The 14,395-nt window shown below is 69.5% G+C and overlaps 1 protein-coding gene across 1 annotated transcript; it reads left to right on the forward strand.

Annotated features, from left to right (window-relative positions):
- The first annotated feature begins 3,381 nt into the window (after positions 1 to 3,381).
- Positions 3,382 to 13,302, forward strand: CACNB1 (calcium voltage-gated channel auxiliary subunit beta 1). The gene is made up of 13 exons (XM_076357071.1): positions 3,382 to 3,596; positions 5,414 to 5,500; positions 7,193 to 7,312; positions 7,887 to 8,009; positions 8,129 to 8,265; positions 8,357 to 8,433; positions 10,176 to 10,195; positions 10,370 to 10,450; positions 10,538 to 10,596; positions 10,926 to 11,035; positions 11,870 to 12,021; positions 12,147 to 12,242; positions 12,981 to 13,302. Exons 1-13 carry the CDS (start codon positions 3,510 to 3,512, stop codon positions 13,269 to 13,271), a joined length of 1,440 nt encoding a protein of 479 aa, XP_076213186.1. The 5' UTR covers positions 3,382 to 3,509; the 3' UTR covers positions 13,272 to 13,302.
- The last annotated feature ends 1,093 nt before the right edge of the window (positions 13,303 to 14,395 follow it).

The following is a 14,395-nucleotide window of genomic DNA, read 5'->3' on the forward strand; positions in this document are numbered from 1 at the left end:
CTCCCCTCACGCCGGGGGCTGCGGGAGATTGTCCCCGGCCCGGGTTGAGGCTCGTTGTCGGACCTGAGGAAACCTGGGCGCAGGTTGTCCCTCCTCAGCCTCCCCGCCCGCCCGGGAAGCTGTAGGTTAGGAAGGGTTTAACGTCAGCTTCGTCACGTTGCTTTTCGTAGCAAGAAACGGGATCTCCGTTTCTCCGGCGCTCGTCGGCAGTCGTTCCTTGTTTCCCAAGAAGTCACCCTAAAGGGTGGTGTCAATGTCCGGAGGTTGCTGCAGGAGAGCGGCGAGCTGGGGTCTCGGATCCCGCTTTGTTTCCACGTGTGGCTCAAGTTCCGCCTCCTTTGCAGTCACTGGGTTACGGTGCTGCCGAGAAAAGGGGGGACTTTGTATTTTCCTGTGAAATAACCTGTTGATACGTGTGGTAACAGGGCTGCAGCCGGGGCTGGCGCTGGCAGAGAGCGTTTTGCCTTCCCAGCAATTTACAATCAAAGACACGAGTGAGGCCTGGATGCGCCGGCGGCACCATTTGCAGTTGGAAAACCGAGGCACAGACGGGCTGAGTGGCCTCTCACGGCTCTCCCAGCCAGAAGCACCTCCCCAGAAAATGCCCTAGTGAGGCTTGAAATGGGCCCGGTGGCCACCGGCGTCCTTCGTGTGGGAGAAACGACCCAGAAAAGTGCTGGAGCCTCTCCAGGAACAGACTGGTGAAGAGTTCCTGGAAGAAGGGGAAGCTCGCAAAATGATAACGTATAGATTGTAACTGGCCTAGAAACACGGGGGTTTCTCCGTGGCTGAATTCCCGCTTTAAAGGAAACTTGTCCAGCGAAAATGTTGCTTTTTAACCACCCCGACGTTAAATAGCGCCCAAATTCATCATTTTACAGCGATTCTTTTCCCTCCTTCCTTTCAACCGCTGAAGGTTGTGAGTGGATGGAGAGTGAAAGCCCCCAAAGGCGCCTCGTTAAACACCCAAGACAAGATGCTAACGGTTCCTTTTGAATCTGGCGGCCGTAGCACAGTCAACATATGGCATGAGAAGAGGAGCCGATGGCAACAGATTTTTGGTTCATTTTGAGAGAAAAACACAGATAAACACAGGCTTTTGCTGTTTAAAAACTGACTCATCATTTTCATAAAACAAACAGCAGAATCTGGAGGTTCCTGAGGCGGGAGAGTGGCTGGGTTTTAATTGCCGGCCCGGGAGCGGCTCTGGGGTTTTGCCGCTGGAAATCGATGTCCTGTAAAGCTTTTGGCCAGTTGCGTGGGCTGGAGAGAGGAGATTGCATGTGAGACACGGGGGCGCGTGTGTCCCTGAGCCCTGTGGAAGTGTCACCTTGTGCTCCGTGCTTTCCAGGGAGGCAGGGATGAAGAGACCGATCTGGCCCCAAATCCGAGGAGAGGTTTCAGCCCAGGTAGGGATGCTGCGGCTTGTGCACAAGCCCCTCCAGAGAGGTCTGGGGAGATCTGCCATCCGTCCTCTGCCTGCTCCGTTGCATCCCGCGCTGGAAGGGCATGTCCGTAGCTCTGCGCCTGCCGAGCTTCCTTGTGCTCGGAGCAGCGGGCAGGGGCAGAGTGGGCACCCCGGGAGCCCCCAGGCAAGCCCCCCGCGAGGGGCCGTGCTGGCACGCCGTGCCCCTGGCAGCACAGGCAGCAGTGGCTGGGGTGGGGGGGGGGGGGGCAGCCCGGGGAGCAGAGCGGCTCCGGCAGCGGGAAGGGAGAGATGCCGTAATTGCGTCACGCTCCCACGCAGCTGCCGGGGAATGGTGCGCTCGCCCTCCGCCTCCAGGCAGGCTCCCTGCTGGCAGGGCCCCCGCTGCCTCTGCCCTGGCGCCCGGCTCTGCCTCCCCAAAACACCCTCGCCACCACCCTCTGCTCCCCCCACAGACGCTCCGGGGACTTCAGCTCCTGCCTCGGCCGCGTGGCCCGGGCCTGGGCAAGGTGGGCGAAGCAGGAGCCGGGCAGGTTTTGGTGTTGGGAGCCGAGGAAATCCCAACGCCTGAAGCTTGGCCAGGCACAAGGCGCGGAGCTGGGCACGGTCAGGGCTCCGGCGTTGTGTCCCGGGGTCGGTGGTGCCAGCCTGCGTGACCTGGGGCGGCTCATCCCCCTCCAAACCTCTCTTCCCCACCTGCCCGGCTGCCATGAAGCACGTGCCGGTGCCGTCGTAGGCACCTTACGGTGCCGGTGATGGATGGAGGCTAATAATGGAAAATGTGGTGTCAGCTGTCCCGCTTCCCCGGGCACATTGTCCCACAGCTGCGGGAGCTGGGACTGTTGCAGGAAAAGACCCGCTGGCGCGGGGCAGGGCGGGGGGGGGGGGGTCCCAAGGAATTTTTAACTTTCCAACAGCCGGCAGCAGCGGCTCCTGCGGCGCGGTTGACGTGAGATGAGCGCGGCAGGTCTCAACCCGGTGCTGCCCGGGGAGGAGGTGATCGGCCCCGGCGCCAGCGGGCTCCCTGGGGAGGGGGCAGGGGGCAAGCTGCGTCCTGCCGGGCACATGCTGCCTTGCAGCCCTCGCCCACCAGCACACGTGGTCTGCCCCTCGCACCCGCTGGCACGAGGAGGCGGGGACGGTGCTGGGGTCCCTGCAGGGCAGCTGCAGCCGTGCTGGGGGCCGGTGGGTGCCAAGTGCAGCCCCTTCCCTGACCGCACGTGGGGTCCACTGGCCCCGGGCGTTCCCCCATTGCCACGGGGTCCCCGGGGTGCCCTTTCCCTGGATGCTTCGCACGGGGCGTGCAGATGGCTCTGTGTGTGGGCGTGGATGCCCCTGGGGAGCAGAGGGGCTCGGGGGGAGCGTGGGTCACTCTGAGGCTGCGGGGAACCCAGCTGGGGAGGGTCCGGGGGGGGGAGAAGCTGGAGGTTTAGGGGCAGCCTTTTCCTGAGGGAGCCCCGGGTTCCCCAGACCGTGGCACATCCCGCTCCGGGTGCTGACGTTTGGGGATGGGGGCACGGCTGCCCCTGCATGTCCGTGTCCCCCCCCCCCCCCGAGCCACACAACAGCCTGGGAGCCCCCATCTCTTTTTAGGGTGCGCCCCCCCAGCAAGCAAGTCTGCTCCAGGCTAAAGGCTGGGCGTGCAAGCTGCGGTGGGCACCACTGTACCCCCCCAATTTGGGGAGGGGGGGATCCTCATCACCCCCCCTTTTTTCCCCCAGGGGAAGGAGCCGCTTTGGGGGTACCCTACCTGGGAAGGGGGGGGGGGCGGCACATCCCCGCATCCCCCATCCCTCCCGGGAACGCGGTGGGAGCGGCCGAGGCAGAGGCGGCCGCCCACCATCCCTCGTCTCCCCCTGCCGCCGTCCCTACTCCTCCTTCCTCCTTCTCCTCCTCCTCCTCCTCCTCCTCCTCCTCCTCCTCCTCCTCCTCCTCCTCCTCTCGCTCGCTGCACGCCGGGGCTGCCGTCACCACGGGGGCCGGTACGGCGGAGGCCAGGCCTGGGCTCCATCGTCATCGTCATCGTCTTGTCCCTCTGTGTGTCCCCCTCCCACCCCAAAACCCGCCGACCCCGGCGAGCTCCATGGTGCGGGAAGGCGGCATGGCCCGTACCCCCTACAGCTCCACGCAGGACATCCAGATGGACGTCTTCGACAACGCCGCCCTCCAGGTGACACCCCCGGGAATTTGGGGACGGAGGGAGCGGGGGGGCTGCATCCGTGCCATCACGCGCAGCCCCAGGCTGCGTGGGGGGGGGGGTGATCCCCATCGATTCCCCCACGTCCCAACCCCTACACCCCATAACGGGGGTGATTTCACCCCCCAGCACGCAAAACAGGGTGCCCCCCACCCATAACCAAGCTGCCCTGAGAGGGACCCCAAATGCAGTCACCCCCCCTCCCCATAACACCAAGCATCCCAGGGAAGGGGGTGTCCAGCCCCCAGGTTTGGGGAGTGCATGGATGCGGGGGGGGGGGGCTCTGTGCTGCTTGCTGTGTCACTGCTCCCTCCCCACACCCCCCCTGGGGTTTGCCCCCCCGGAGCACCCCAGGGTGGGGAGGTGGGTGCGGGGGCGTCGTGCGCACCGGGAAACTTTTAGGAATCGGGAAAACTCTGCCGGGGTGGTGCCCCCCACCCTTGTCCCCTTCACCCTGGGGGGGGACGACGGGGAAAGGATGTGTCCCCGGCTGGTCCCAACGGGGTGGGGGGCACCACGGACCAGTGGAGCACCTCATCCCCATGGTCTGGCTGGGTGCTGTCCCCACCCCGCACACGCCCATGGGGACAGACCCCCTCCCTCTGTGTCAGCCTGGGGAGCATCAAGCAGTTGGGGTGACAGTTTGGGGGGGGGGACAGGGGATGGAGACACAGGCCCCGGCCGCATCCAGCCGCCCGGGTGCTGGCAGGGCTGGGTGTCTCCCCCGCCTCCGGGCGGGGGGGCTCTGGGTGGCTGCGGTGAACCCCACACCGGCAGCGGGGCCACCGTCCCCACCCCGGGGACCTTCACCGCCGAGCCCCAGCCATGTCCATCCCCCGTTGGGAGCAGCGGATGGGGTGGGTGGGGGGCCGGGGCTGGGGGGGCCGGGGGGCGAAGGACCTAAAAATACCCGGTGCTGCCCGGTGCGGGGACCACCCATCCCCGGGCCGGGTGGCAGCTGGGCCCAGCTGTCCCTCTGAGACACCGGGGAGGTGACAGCCCCGCTCGCCCCGGCATGTCCCAGCCTTTTGCCCCCCCAGGGCACCCCCCCCCCCCCAGCATGCTCTGTCATCCCCCCACACCCCCACACCCCCCCCCCGAGGAGGTGCTGCAGGGGGGGCACTGGGGCATCCCCGTCTCCTCCAGCCCATCCCAGCAGGAGGCACTGGAGGAAGCGGGGGGTCCCGTGGGGGTGCGGGGCGGGTGCCGGCTGGCGTGGGTGGGCGTGGGGGGTGCACGCACGTGTGCACCCCTTTAAGCAGAGCGCGCACGGGCGAGGGGACGGTGCCCACGCTGGGGGGGGGGGGGTGTGTGTGCACATGCGTGTGCAGGGCTTGGGCACCGGGGTGGCAATGGGGGGACGTGGGCGTGCGTGGGGTGCCCCCATAGCAGCCGCCTCCCTGGGGCACTGGTTGGGTTCTGGTTTGGCCGGGGCCCGGGGGGCCGCGGCGTTCGGGGGCTGCGGCCAGGTTCTCCCCCAAATCTGATCAGCCCCGCCGGCTCCCTCTTCTCTCCATGGAGACTGGGGATCCAGACCCCCTCCCCCCCTAGATAAGGCGATGCCAGGTCCCTGGGGAGGGGGCTGCATGGCCCCCGAGCAGGAGGGCAACCCCATCCCCTTCCCTGCCTCAGTTTCCCTTCTCTTGTCCCCCAGGAGCTGGGTTTGCTTGCAGGGCGGGGGTGGAGGGGGGGGCGGAGCATCCCTGGCAGATGGGGCTGGGGGGGTAGAGCTGCCCCCCACGTCCTGGGGCTCCAGCGCTCCCCTCCTGCTCCCCCTCTCCTCTCCCCAGAGCAAGTATAGCAAGCGCAAGAGCCGCTTCAAGCGCTCGGACGGCAGCACCTCGTCTGACACCACCTCCAACAGCTTCGTCAGGCAGGTGAGCGGTGGGGGGGGCAGCTGTCCTAGGGGGTCCCGGGGGACCTGCCTGCCTGCGGGGGCCCTTGTCCCACCAGGGACCGAGGAGGGGGGTCCAGGTTTGCAACCGAGCCTGCCCTGGTGGGAGTGCGGGCATGGCAATGGCTGAGCCGGACCCGGCTGTGCCCCCCGTCCCCGCTCTGCCCTGCGGTGGGTACTGGGGGGAGTCGTCCCCCCCATATTGGGAGCATTCGGGGTCCCGTAGCCCCCCAGGGGTTCCCTGCCCCTCCTGGGGGTGCCAGGCAGGGGATGCAGCCCTGGCATCGCCTAGGTGGCATCAAAGCCGCCCTCCCCAGCCCCGTCCACCCGGCAGGACTGCTGGCTTGGCAGCGGCCCCTGTGGCCCCCCCCTGGCCCCCACCCCCTGCCCGGCACCGGGCTAAATATACCCTGGGCGGCTGCGAATGTCCCAGGGCTGAAACCTGACCCACGGGCGCCCCAGCCCAGCGCCCGCCCGACCCACTCGCCCCCGGCCCTGCCAGCATGGAGATAGCCGGCAAAGACCACCCCGCCGCCCCGGTGAGCGTCCCCCCCACCCCGCAGCCCCCCGGCACCCGGGACGTGGCCCCCAGCTCCCTCCCGTCCCGGTTTGCCAGCTCTGCCCTCGGTGCGAGGTCCCCCTCGGCTCCGTGGGGGTTAGAGCAGGTGGTCCCGGGAGCTGCTGGGACCCACGGGGTCTGCGGGGTGAGGGCATCATGCCTGGACCCCGGGTGAACCCCCCAAAGGCCCCTTCAGTCTCGCCATGGGGCTGGGGGGCTCAGGAAGGACCAGACCCCCAGCAGCGGCAGGAGGAGATGGGGCAGCTGGTCTCTGCCCCATGGCTTTTGGGGTGGGGGGTCCCGGGGGGGGCTGCTGCTCCATGGCCGGGGGTAGGGGCCTGTGCGAAGGAGAGCGGCCCCCACCTCCTCGGTGTTTGGAAAGGATGGGGCAAATGGGGAACGGGGGCTCCCGCAACCCCGGGGGGCTCTGGTGGGACTATAGAGGGGCTGGGGGGGGGAGCAGCACCCCCAGGGCGGGTGGTACCCTTGCCGTCCCCCGCGGCACCCACTGCCCCAGGACTGGGGGATCCCGTGGGTCTCCCCGCTGCCCCCTGCTCGGGCTCCGGCCCCAGGGGCTGGGGGGTGAGCAGGGGGTCTCTGATCCCACCCCAGCTCCAGCCTTGTCCTGGAGTGACCCCGAGTCGCCCCACAACGCCCTTTCCCCATTGCCATGGGACCCCTTTGGGGGGGACAGCGCTGTCCCTGCTGGCCTCCCCTCGGGTGGGGGACAGCCGGGGGGGGGCGGCGGGCAGGCGTGGGGGGTCCTCATTGCCTTCCCGGCTCCGACGAGAGGCCCGGGGAGGCCGGTGGCAGCGGGACGGGAGCAGGCGCCGGCTCGGTATCACGTTCCCTGCCGGAGCGGTGGGAACAGCTGCGCCGGCCCTCGGCCTGCCGTAACCCCACTGGGATGCCACCGGGCAGGAGTCGCCCCTGCCTGGGGAGGAGGCAGCTTTCAGGGGTGGTTTCTCCCCAGCGTGCCCAGAGGCCGGGATGATGGGCACCAGCCCTAGTGAGAGGGTCCTTGATGGGGGAGACGGCTGCGGGGTCGGGTTTGGGGCTGGGTTCCCCGCTTTGGGGGGGAGCAGCGCGGGCTGACCCCTCTCCCCGCTCTCCCAGGGCTCGGCGGAGTCCTACACCAGCCGCCCCTCGGACTCGGACGTGTCGCTGGAGGAGGACCGGGAGGCGCTGCGCAAGGAGGCCGAGCGCCAGGCCATGGCGCAGCTGGAGAAAGCCAAGGTGGGAGGGCTGGGCTGGAGACCCCCCCGCCTGCCCTCGCCTCCCCGGGTGCAGGCAGGTACCCCTGCCACCCACCCGGCCCCTTCGCACCCCCTGCCCCGGCAGGATGGGACCCGCTGCGGGAAGGGGCTGACCCCAGGCACAGGGACCCTCCCAGCCCCCCCCCGCGCTGCCCCTGCCCTCCATCCCCGTGGCATCCCGTCCCCTGAAGCGGTGGCCCCAGGATCACTGGGTGGCATTGGGAAGGCAGTGGGATCTACTGGGTGGAACTGGGAGCCCGGACGCCTGGGTTCTCGCCTTGGCTGAGCACCCATCGCGCCTCGGCTGCGGGCCCAGGGCAATTAGGTGATGAGTCCCTCGTTAGCTCCCGGGGCGTTGTGGCCGCAGCGTCCCCAGCCCAGGCTCTGGTGAGCGGCTGCGCCGTGGTGCCCACAGGAGCCGAGCCAGCCCCTGCTGCCCGGCCAGTCGCACCGGCACTGCCGCCGGCACCGACACCTGCCTGGCCCGAGGGGGGACTGGGGGGGTCTCTGCGGTTTGGGGTGGGGGAAGATGCTGAGCCCTCTCCTGTTGGCAGACGAAGCCGGTGGCGTTTGCCGTGCGGACGAACGTCGGCTACAACCCGTCCGCCAACGACGACATGCCGGTGCAGGGCATGGCCATCTGCTTCGAGCCCAAAGACTTCCTGCACATCAAGGAGGTGGGGAACGGGCTGGGGGGGGGGCTGGCAGGGGTGCGGGGCTGGGGTCGCTCTGGGGGTGGCAGCCCTGGGGGTGGGTGTTGGGGGGGTTCAGGCGTTTCCCCCCCTCCCCGGTGCAGAAGTACAACAACGACTGGTGGATCGGGCGGCTGGTGAAGGAGGGCTGCGAGGTGGGCTTCATCCCCAGCCCCGTCAAGCTGGAGAACATGCGGCTGCTGCAGGAGCAGAAGATGAGGCAGAACCGCCTGAGCTCGAGGTGGGGCTCATCCCCGACCCCCCCCAGCTCCCCCCGGCCCCCCCATCCCGCCCTCACCCCCGGCCCCCCTCTCTGTGCTTCTCCCATCCAGCAAATCGGGGGACAACTCCAGCTCCAGCCTGGGCGACGTGGTGACGGGGACCCGCCGGCCCACCCCCCCGGCCAGCGGTAAGAGTGTCCGGGGTCCCCGCAGCCCCTGGCCTGAGCGGGGCAGGTCCAGCCTGGGGGGGTCCTCCCCCCCCCCCCCGGCTGTGTAACCCCCCCCTCGTCCGCAGCTCCGGCCCCTCCGCCCCGGGTGCAGGCAGGCGGGTGCACCCCCCCCCCCCAATCCCCCGGGGACCTCCTCTCCCCTGCTTCTCCCCCCTCCCATCCCCACCGTCCTCCCGCTCTTCCCAGGCCCCCCCCCCCCCCCCCCATCTCCATTTTTCCCTTCTTCCATCGCCATCACCGCTCTTCTTTTCTCCCTCCCCTCCCTGGCTCCGGCTGCCCCTCCGTCCCCAGGTGCCCTGGACATGCCTAGCTTTGCCTTTGACCCCGATGAGTTAGAGGAGGAGGAGGCCGTGGAGACCCACCGCTCCCTAAGAGTAGCGTGAGCAGTGTCACCACCCCCCCCCGCCCACACCAAGCGCATCCCCTTCTTTAGGAAGGTAACGGCACCCGCCGGCCCCCCGCTCGCCTGCTGCACCCTGCCTGCCCTAACACTGCCTGGGAGGGCTGGCGGGGGCTGCGGGGGCACCCGACGGGTGCTGGGGGGCCACACGCTGCCCGAGCACCCTGCCTGCGCTGCCACGGCGTGTCCCCGCGCCACAGCATGGGCGGCATGAGCGTCTGGCGGGGGACGGGGCGGCGGGGGCGTCCCCCGTGCGCCGTGGGGTGGGTCAGTCTGTGGCTGCCTCCCCCCCGTGGGCCGTGGGGTGGGTCAGTCCGTGGCTCTGTCCCCCCCCCGTGGACCATGAGATGGATCAGTCCATGACTGACCCTCCCCCTGTGATCCATGGAATGGATCAGTCCATGGCTGCCTCCCCCCATGATCTATGGGATGGGTCAGTCCGTGGCTGTCTCCCCCCATGATCTATGGGATGGGTCAGTCCGTGGCTGTCTCCCCCCATGATCTATGGGATGGCTCAGTCCGTGGCTGTCTCCCCCCATGGTCCATGGGATGGATCGGTCCGCAACTGATCCTCCCCCCATGATCCGTGGGATGGATCAGCCCGTGGCTGCCTCCCCCCCATGATCTATGGGATGGCTCAGTCCGTGGCTGTCTCCCCCCATGGTCCATGGGATGGGTCCGTCCACAGCGACATCCCCTCCATGATCCGGGATGGATCGGTCCGTGGCTGTCTCCCCCCGTGGGCCATGGGATGGATCAGTCCGTGCCCCCCCCCCCCCCCCCGTTGCCTGGGGTCCCCCAGTGTGCGCATGGTGTGTGCCAGCACGGCCGGTGTCTCGTCTCCCCCGCGAATGGGAATGGACCGTTCCTCCCCCCCCAAAACTGGGCAGAAGCTGGGGGGGTTCGGGCGCAACCACAGCCCGGGGCGGGGGGGGTCTGCAAGGGCTTGTGGGGGGCCAGCAGGCCCGGGGGGGGCCGAGCCGCCCCCCCGCTGCCCCCCATCCCGCTCTCCAAGCCCCTCAGAGCCCCCGCTTGCACCCCAAATCTGAGAGCAGGGCGATGCTTCGTGTGAAACACGCTCATGGGGCAGCCCCCCGGGGACACACACACACACACACACACACACACACACACACGCATCCTCTGGGGCAGCCCCCCGGGGGACACACACACACGCATCCCCGGGCCCCCCCAGCCCAGCTCGGTGCCCCCGCTCCCCGCGCCCGCGGATAACACGCATGCCTTGTTTGTCTTCTCTCGCCCCCCCCTCCCCGGCCCCGCGCGGCCTCTCGGGACGTAGCGAAGCAGAAGCAGAAATCGGTGAGTAGCGTCAGGACCCCCCGGGAGGGCCCGCGGGGAGGGGATGGGGTGGCCCCCGCTTGCAGCCCCCCCCCCCCCCCCCATCCCCAGAGCTGCCCCCGCAGGGGCGAAGCCGAGCGTCCCCCGGTGTGTCCCCCCGCCCCGGCCCCGCTAACGCCCGGCTCTGCCCCGCAGGCCGAGCACGTGCCCCCGTACGACGTCGTGCCCTCCATGCGGCCCATCATCCTGGTGGGGCCGTCGCTGAAGGGCTACGAGGTGAGGAGTGGGGGGCACGGGGGGGGGGTGGATACGGGGGGGGACCCCAGCCCCATGCTCTCCCTCCCTGCCTTCCTCCCTCCCCAGGTCACGGACATGATGCAGAAAGCCCTCTTCGACTTCTTGAAGCATCGCTTTGACGGCAGGTGAGACGGGCAGCTGCGTGGCCGGGGGACCCCTAATCCCACGGGGGGGACCCCCTAATCCCACGGGGGGGACCCCTAACCCCACAGGGGGACCCCTAACCCCGTGGGGGGACCCTCAGCCCTGCCCTGTGGTTCTTGCTGTCGGGGAGGATCTGTCCCCCAAGGAGCAGGAGTCCTGTGGCTCCAGCTCCAGGCAGCCCTGTGCATGGGGTGGGAGGAAGGGGGTGGAAGGAGGGTCCCATCCTGCCCCCCAAGGGGCTGGGTATGTACGTGGGGGGGTTGCACCCGCTGTTGCTCCCCCACCCGCTCGTGCCCTCTCCATCTCACAGGATCTCCATCACGCGGGTGACGGCCGACATCTCCCTGGCCAAGCGCTCCGTCCTGAACAACCCCAGCAAGCACACCATCATCGAGCGCTCCAGCACGCGCTCCAGCCTGGGTAAGGCGGCGGCGCGGCTCGGCCGCCCAGCGCTGACCCCCACCCGGCCGGGCAGGGTGACCCCCCCCCCAAGCCTCCATCTGTATCAGCCTGGCAGCCTCCCGTCCCCCAGCCCGTCCATCCCGGGGTGCTCGTCCCGCCTGTGCCAGGGCACAGCTCATGGGGGTGACGTGTGGGGGTCCACCGCCATGAGGTGACTAACACGGGGGGGGGCCCCGGGGCCCTGTGCTCCCCCCGGCCAGTTTGACTCCATCTCTCTGCCCCTCCTCCCCTTTTATCTGCTCTCTGTTGTGTTTTCTTTCCTTTCCTTTTTCTCCTTTCCTTTGGGTTTCCTCCCCTCCGTGCTGCTTCCTTCCTCCCCTGCTCCTGATACAGATGTCTTGGGTATGTAGCTTGGACCCGCCAGGACCCCTGGCAGCCCCCTGCCCGGCGGGGGGCAGTGGGGGACGTGTCCCCTTGGATCCCCGTCCTCCCTGCCTGGCCATGGCCAGGCTCTGGGACGCAGCAGGGTCTGGCCACCTGGGCAGAGTCTGAGGGTCGGGGACACCCCGGTCACACAGCCCCATCTGACACTCCCCCCCCAAGTGTGTGTGGTCCGGGGGGCTTTGCCCCTCGTCACCCAGCCGGTGCCACCTCCCTCCTGCAGTGAACTCCCCTGTCCCTGGGGCTGGGGTGACACTGGGGTGGCCAAGTCCCAGCACAAGACCCCTCCTGGTCCTCTCCCCGTCCCGTTCCCCTCGTCACATCTCCCAGCAGTTGTCCCCACAGCCCCCACGTGCTTGCCTGTCCCCCCGCGCTGTCCCCCTGACCCTCGCTGTCTCCCTGCCCTGGCAGCCGAGGTCCAGAGCGAGACCGAGCGCATCTTCGAGCTGGCCCGGACGCTGCAGCTGGTGGCCTTGGACGCTGACACCATCAACCACCCGGCCCAGCTGGCCAAGACGTCCCTGGCCCCCATCATCGTCTACATCAAAATCACCTCCCCCAAGGTCGGTGCGGGGCCCCGGGGCGGGTGGGGGGCAGCCCCAGCCCCCGCCCCGCCACGCTGGGGGGGGGCCGGGCAGTGGCGGGCCGGGTCCCTGCGGCCACCCCGGGCTGCCCTCTCCTGCCCCAGGTGCTGCAGCGGCTGGTGAAGTCCCGGGGCAAGTCCCAGGCGAAGCACCTCAACGTGCAGATGGTGGCCTCCGACAAGCTGGCGCAGTGCCCGCCCGTGAGTACGCCCCGCCCCGCCCCACCTCACCCTGCCCCGCCCTGCCCTGACCCCGCCCCAGCCCAGCCTCTGCCACCGCCCTGTGGCCCTTGGCTCCACCCACTCCTGCCAGAGGCTCCACCCCTGCAGGCCAGAAGCCCCCCCCCCCCCATTCTGGTGTAGGGCTCCACCCATTTGTGGGGCAGAAGCTCCACCCCTAGATGCCAGAGTCTCCGCCCACCACCTCATTGATGTCAGATGCTCCGCCTCCAAGGCCAGAGACTCCACCCCAGCAGGCCAGATGCTCCTCCCACCACCTCAGCTTGGACCACAGGCTTTGCCCTGGCCCATTGGCCCCGCCCTGGTTTCAGAAGTCCCGCCCTGGCCCATTGGCCCCGCCCTGGCCCATTGGCCCTGCCCTGGTTTCAGAAGTCCCGCCCTGGCCCATTGGCCCCGCCCTGGTTTCAGAAGTCCCGCCCTGGCCCATTGGCCCCGCCCTGGTTTCAGAAGTCCCGCCCTGGCCCATTGGCCCCGCCCTGGCCCATTGGCCCCGCCCTTGTTTCAGAAGTCCCGCCCTGGCCCATTGGCCCCGCCCTGGCCCATTGGCCCCGCCCTTGTTTCAGAAGTCCTGCCCTGGCCCATTGGCCCCGCCCTGGCCCATTGGCCCCACCTCGGTCCATAGCCTCCACCCTGGGTCCAGAAGCCCCGCCCTGGCCCCGCCCTGCCCCGCCCTGGCCCATGGTCTCCTCCCGCCCCCAGGAGATGTTCGACATCGTGCTGGACGAGAACCAGCTGGAGGAGGCCTGCGAGCACCTGGCCGAGTACCTGGAGGCCTACTGGAAGGCGACGCACCCCCCCAGCAGCAACCCCCCCAACCCGCTGCTGAACCGCACCATGGCCACGGCCGCCCTGGCCGCCAGCCCCGCGCCCGTCTCCAACCTCCAGGTACAGGTGCTCACCTCCCTGCGCAGGAACCTGGGCCTCTGGGGGCGCAGGGGTGCCGAGACCACCCCCGGCCCCCCCGGCCCCCTCGAGGAGCACGCGCTGTGAGACGGCAGCGGGGACGCCCGTCCCTCCCACCCTCGGGGACACCCCCGGGATCGGGGCCACCCCGGGGAACTACGGCCCCCCAGGAGTGGGACCGTCCTTGAGATTGACCCCTCTGGGGACCTGTGGCCCCCCAGGAGTACTGGCAGCCCCCAGGGGGTGGGACCATCCCTGGGATCACCTCCCCTGGGGACCTGCTCCCCACCCTGGGATTGGGGCCACCCTGGGGAACTGCAGCCCCCTGGGGTGGGACCACCCCTGGGATCGCCCCCCCTGGGGTCCTGCTCCCCGTCCCGGGTTTGGGGCCACCCCTGGGATCGGGGCCACCCCTGGGGATCTGTTCCCCTTCCAGGATTGGGGCTATCCCTAGGATCAGCCCTGGGGATCCGCTCTCCCCAGATCAGGGACACCCCAGGGATCTGCTCCCTGCCTGGGACTGGCACCAAGCCCGGAGTCGGGGTCCCCCTGGGGATCTGTGCCCCCTCCCAGGCCTGGAGCCCCCGTGGGGATTGGGGGCCCCCAGGAATCTGCCCCCTCCAAGACCCCCTGGGAATGCGAGTCCCCTCTGTGCCTCCCTGGGGCTGCCGGGGTGCCAGAGCCCTTGCTCCCACGCCTCTCCGGAGCTCTGGGGGAGCCGCGGCGGTGGCGAGGGCTTATGGGGTGTCCTGGTGCGGGCGAGGGCCGGCTGGGAGGGGGGGTGCAGAGCCCTGTCCCACCGTGGGCTTCACGGTGCTGAGCCCGGGGGGTCTGCAGCACCCACCCGGGGCAGGAGGCAGAGGAGGGACGTCTGTCCTGTGTTGTCTGTCGCTAATTCTTCCAGGGAGCGGGACGCTGCTGGCGCGCCAGCCCCCACCCCGCAGCCCTCCCCGCGCTGCTTTTCCCACCCCCCCCCACCCCGTCACCCCCTTCCTGCCCTGGCCCTGCCCCGGCGCCCCCCGGTGCCGTTTGGCGGCGGGCTGAGACCTGCCGCCGTTGTGTCCCGGGTGAGCGGTTCGGTGCGGGCAGGCCAGGCTGGGCAGGAGTGCATGTGCCCCCCCCCCCCCCCCCCCGCCAGCCCCGCGGCTAACCCACCCCCCCACTAACCCCCCCCCCCAATCCATCCGTCCGTCCCTCCTTGCACGGTGTGG

This window comes from Aptenodytes patagonicus, chromosome 20 (assembly GCF_965638725.1).
Source record: "Aptenodytes patagonicus chromosome 20, bAptPat1.pri.cur, whole genome shotgun sequence".
NCBI lineage: Eukaryota > Metazoa > Chordata > Aves > Sphenisciformes > Spheniscidae > Aptenodytes > Aptenodytes patagonicus.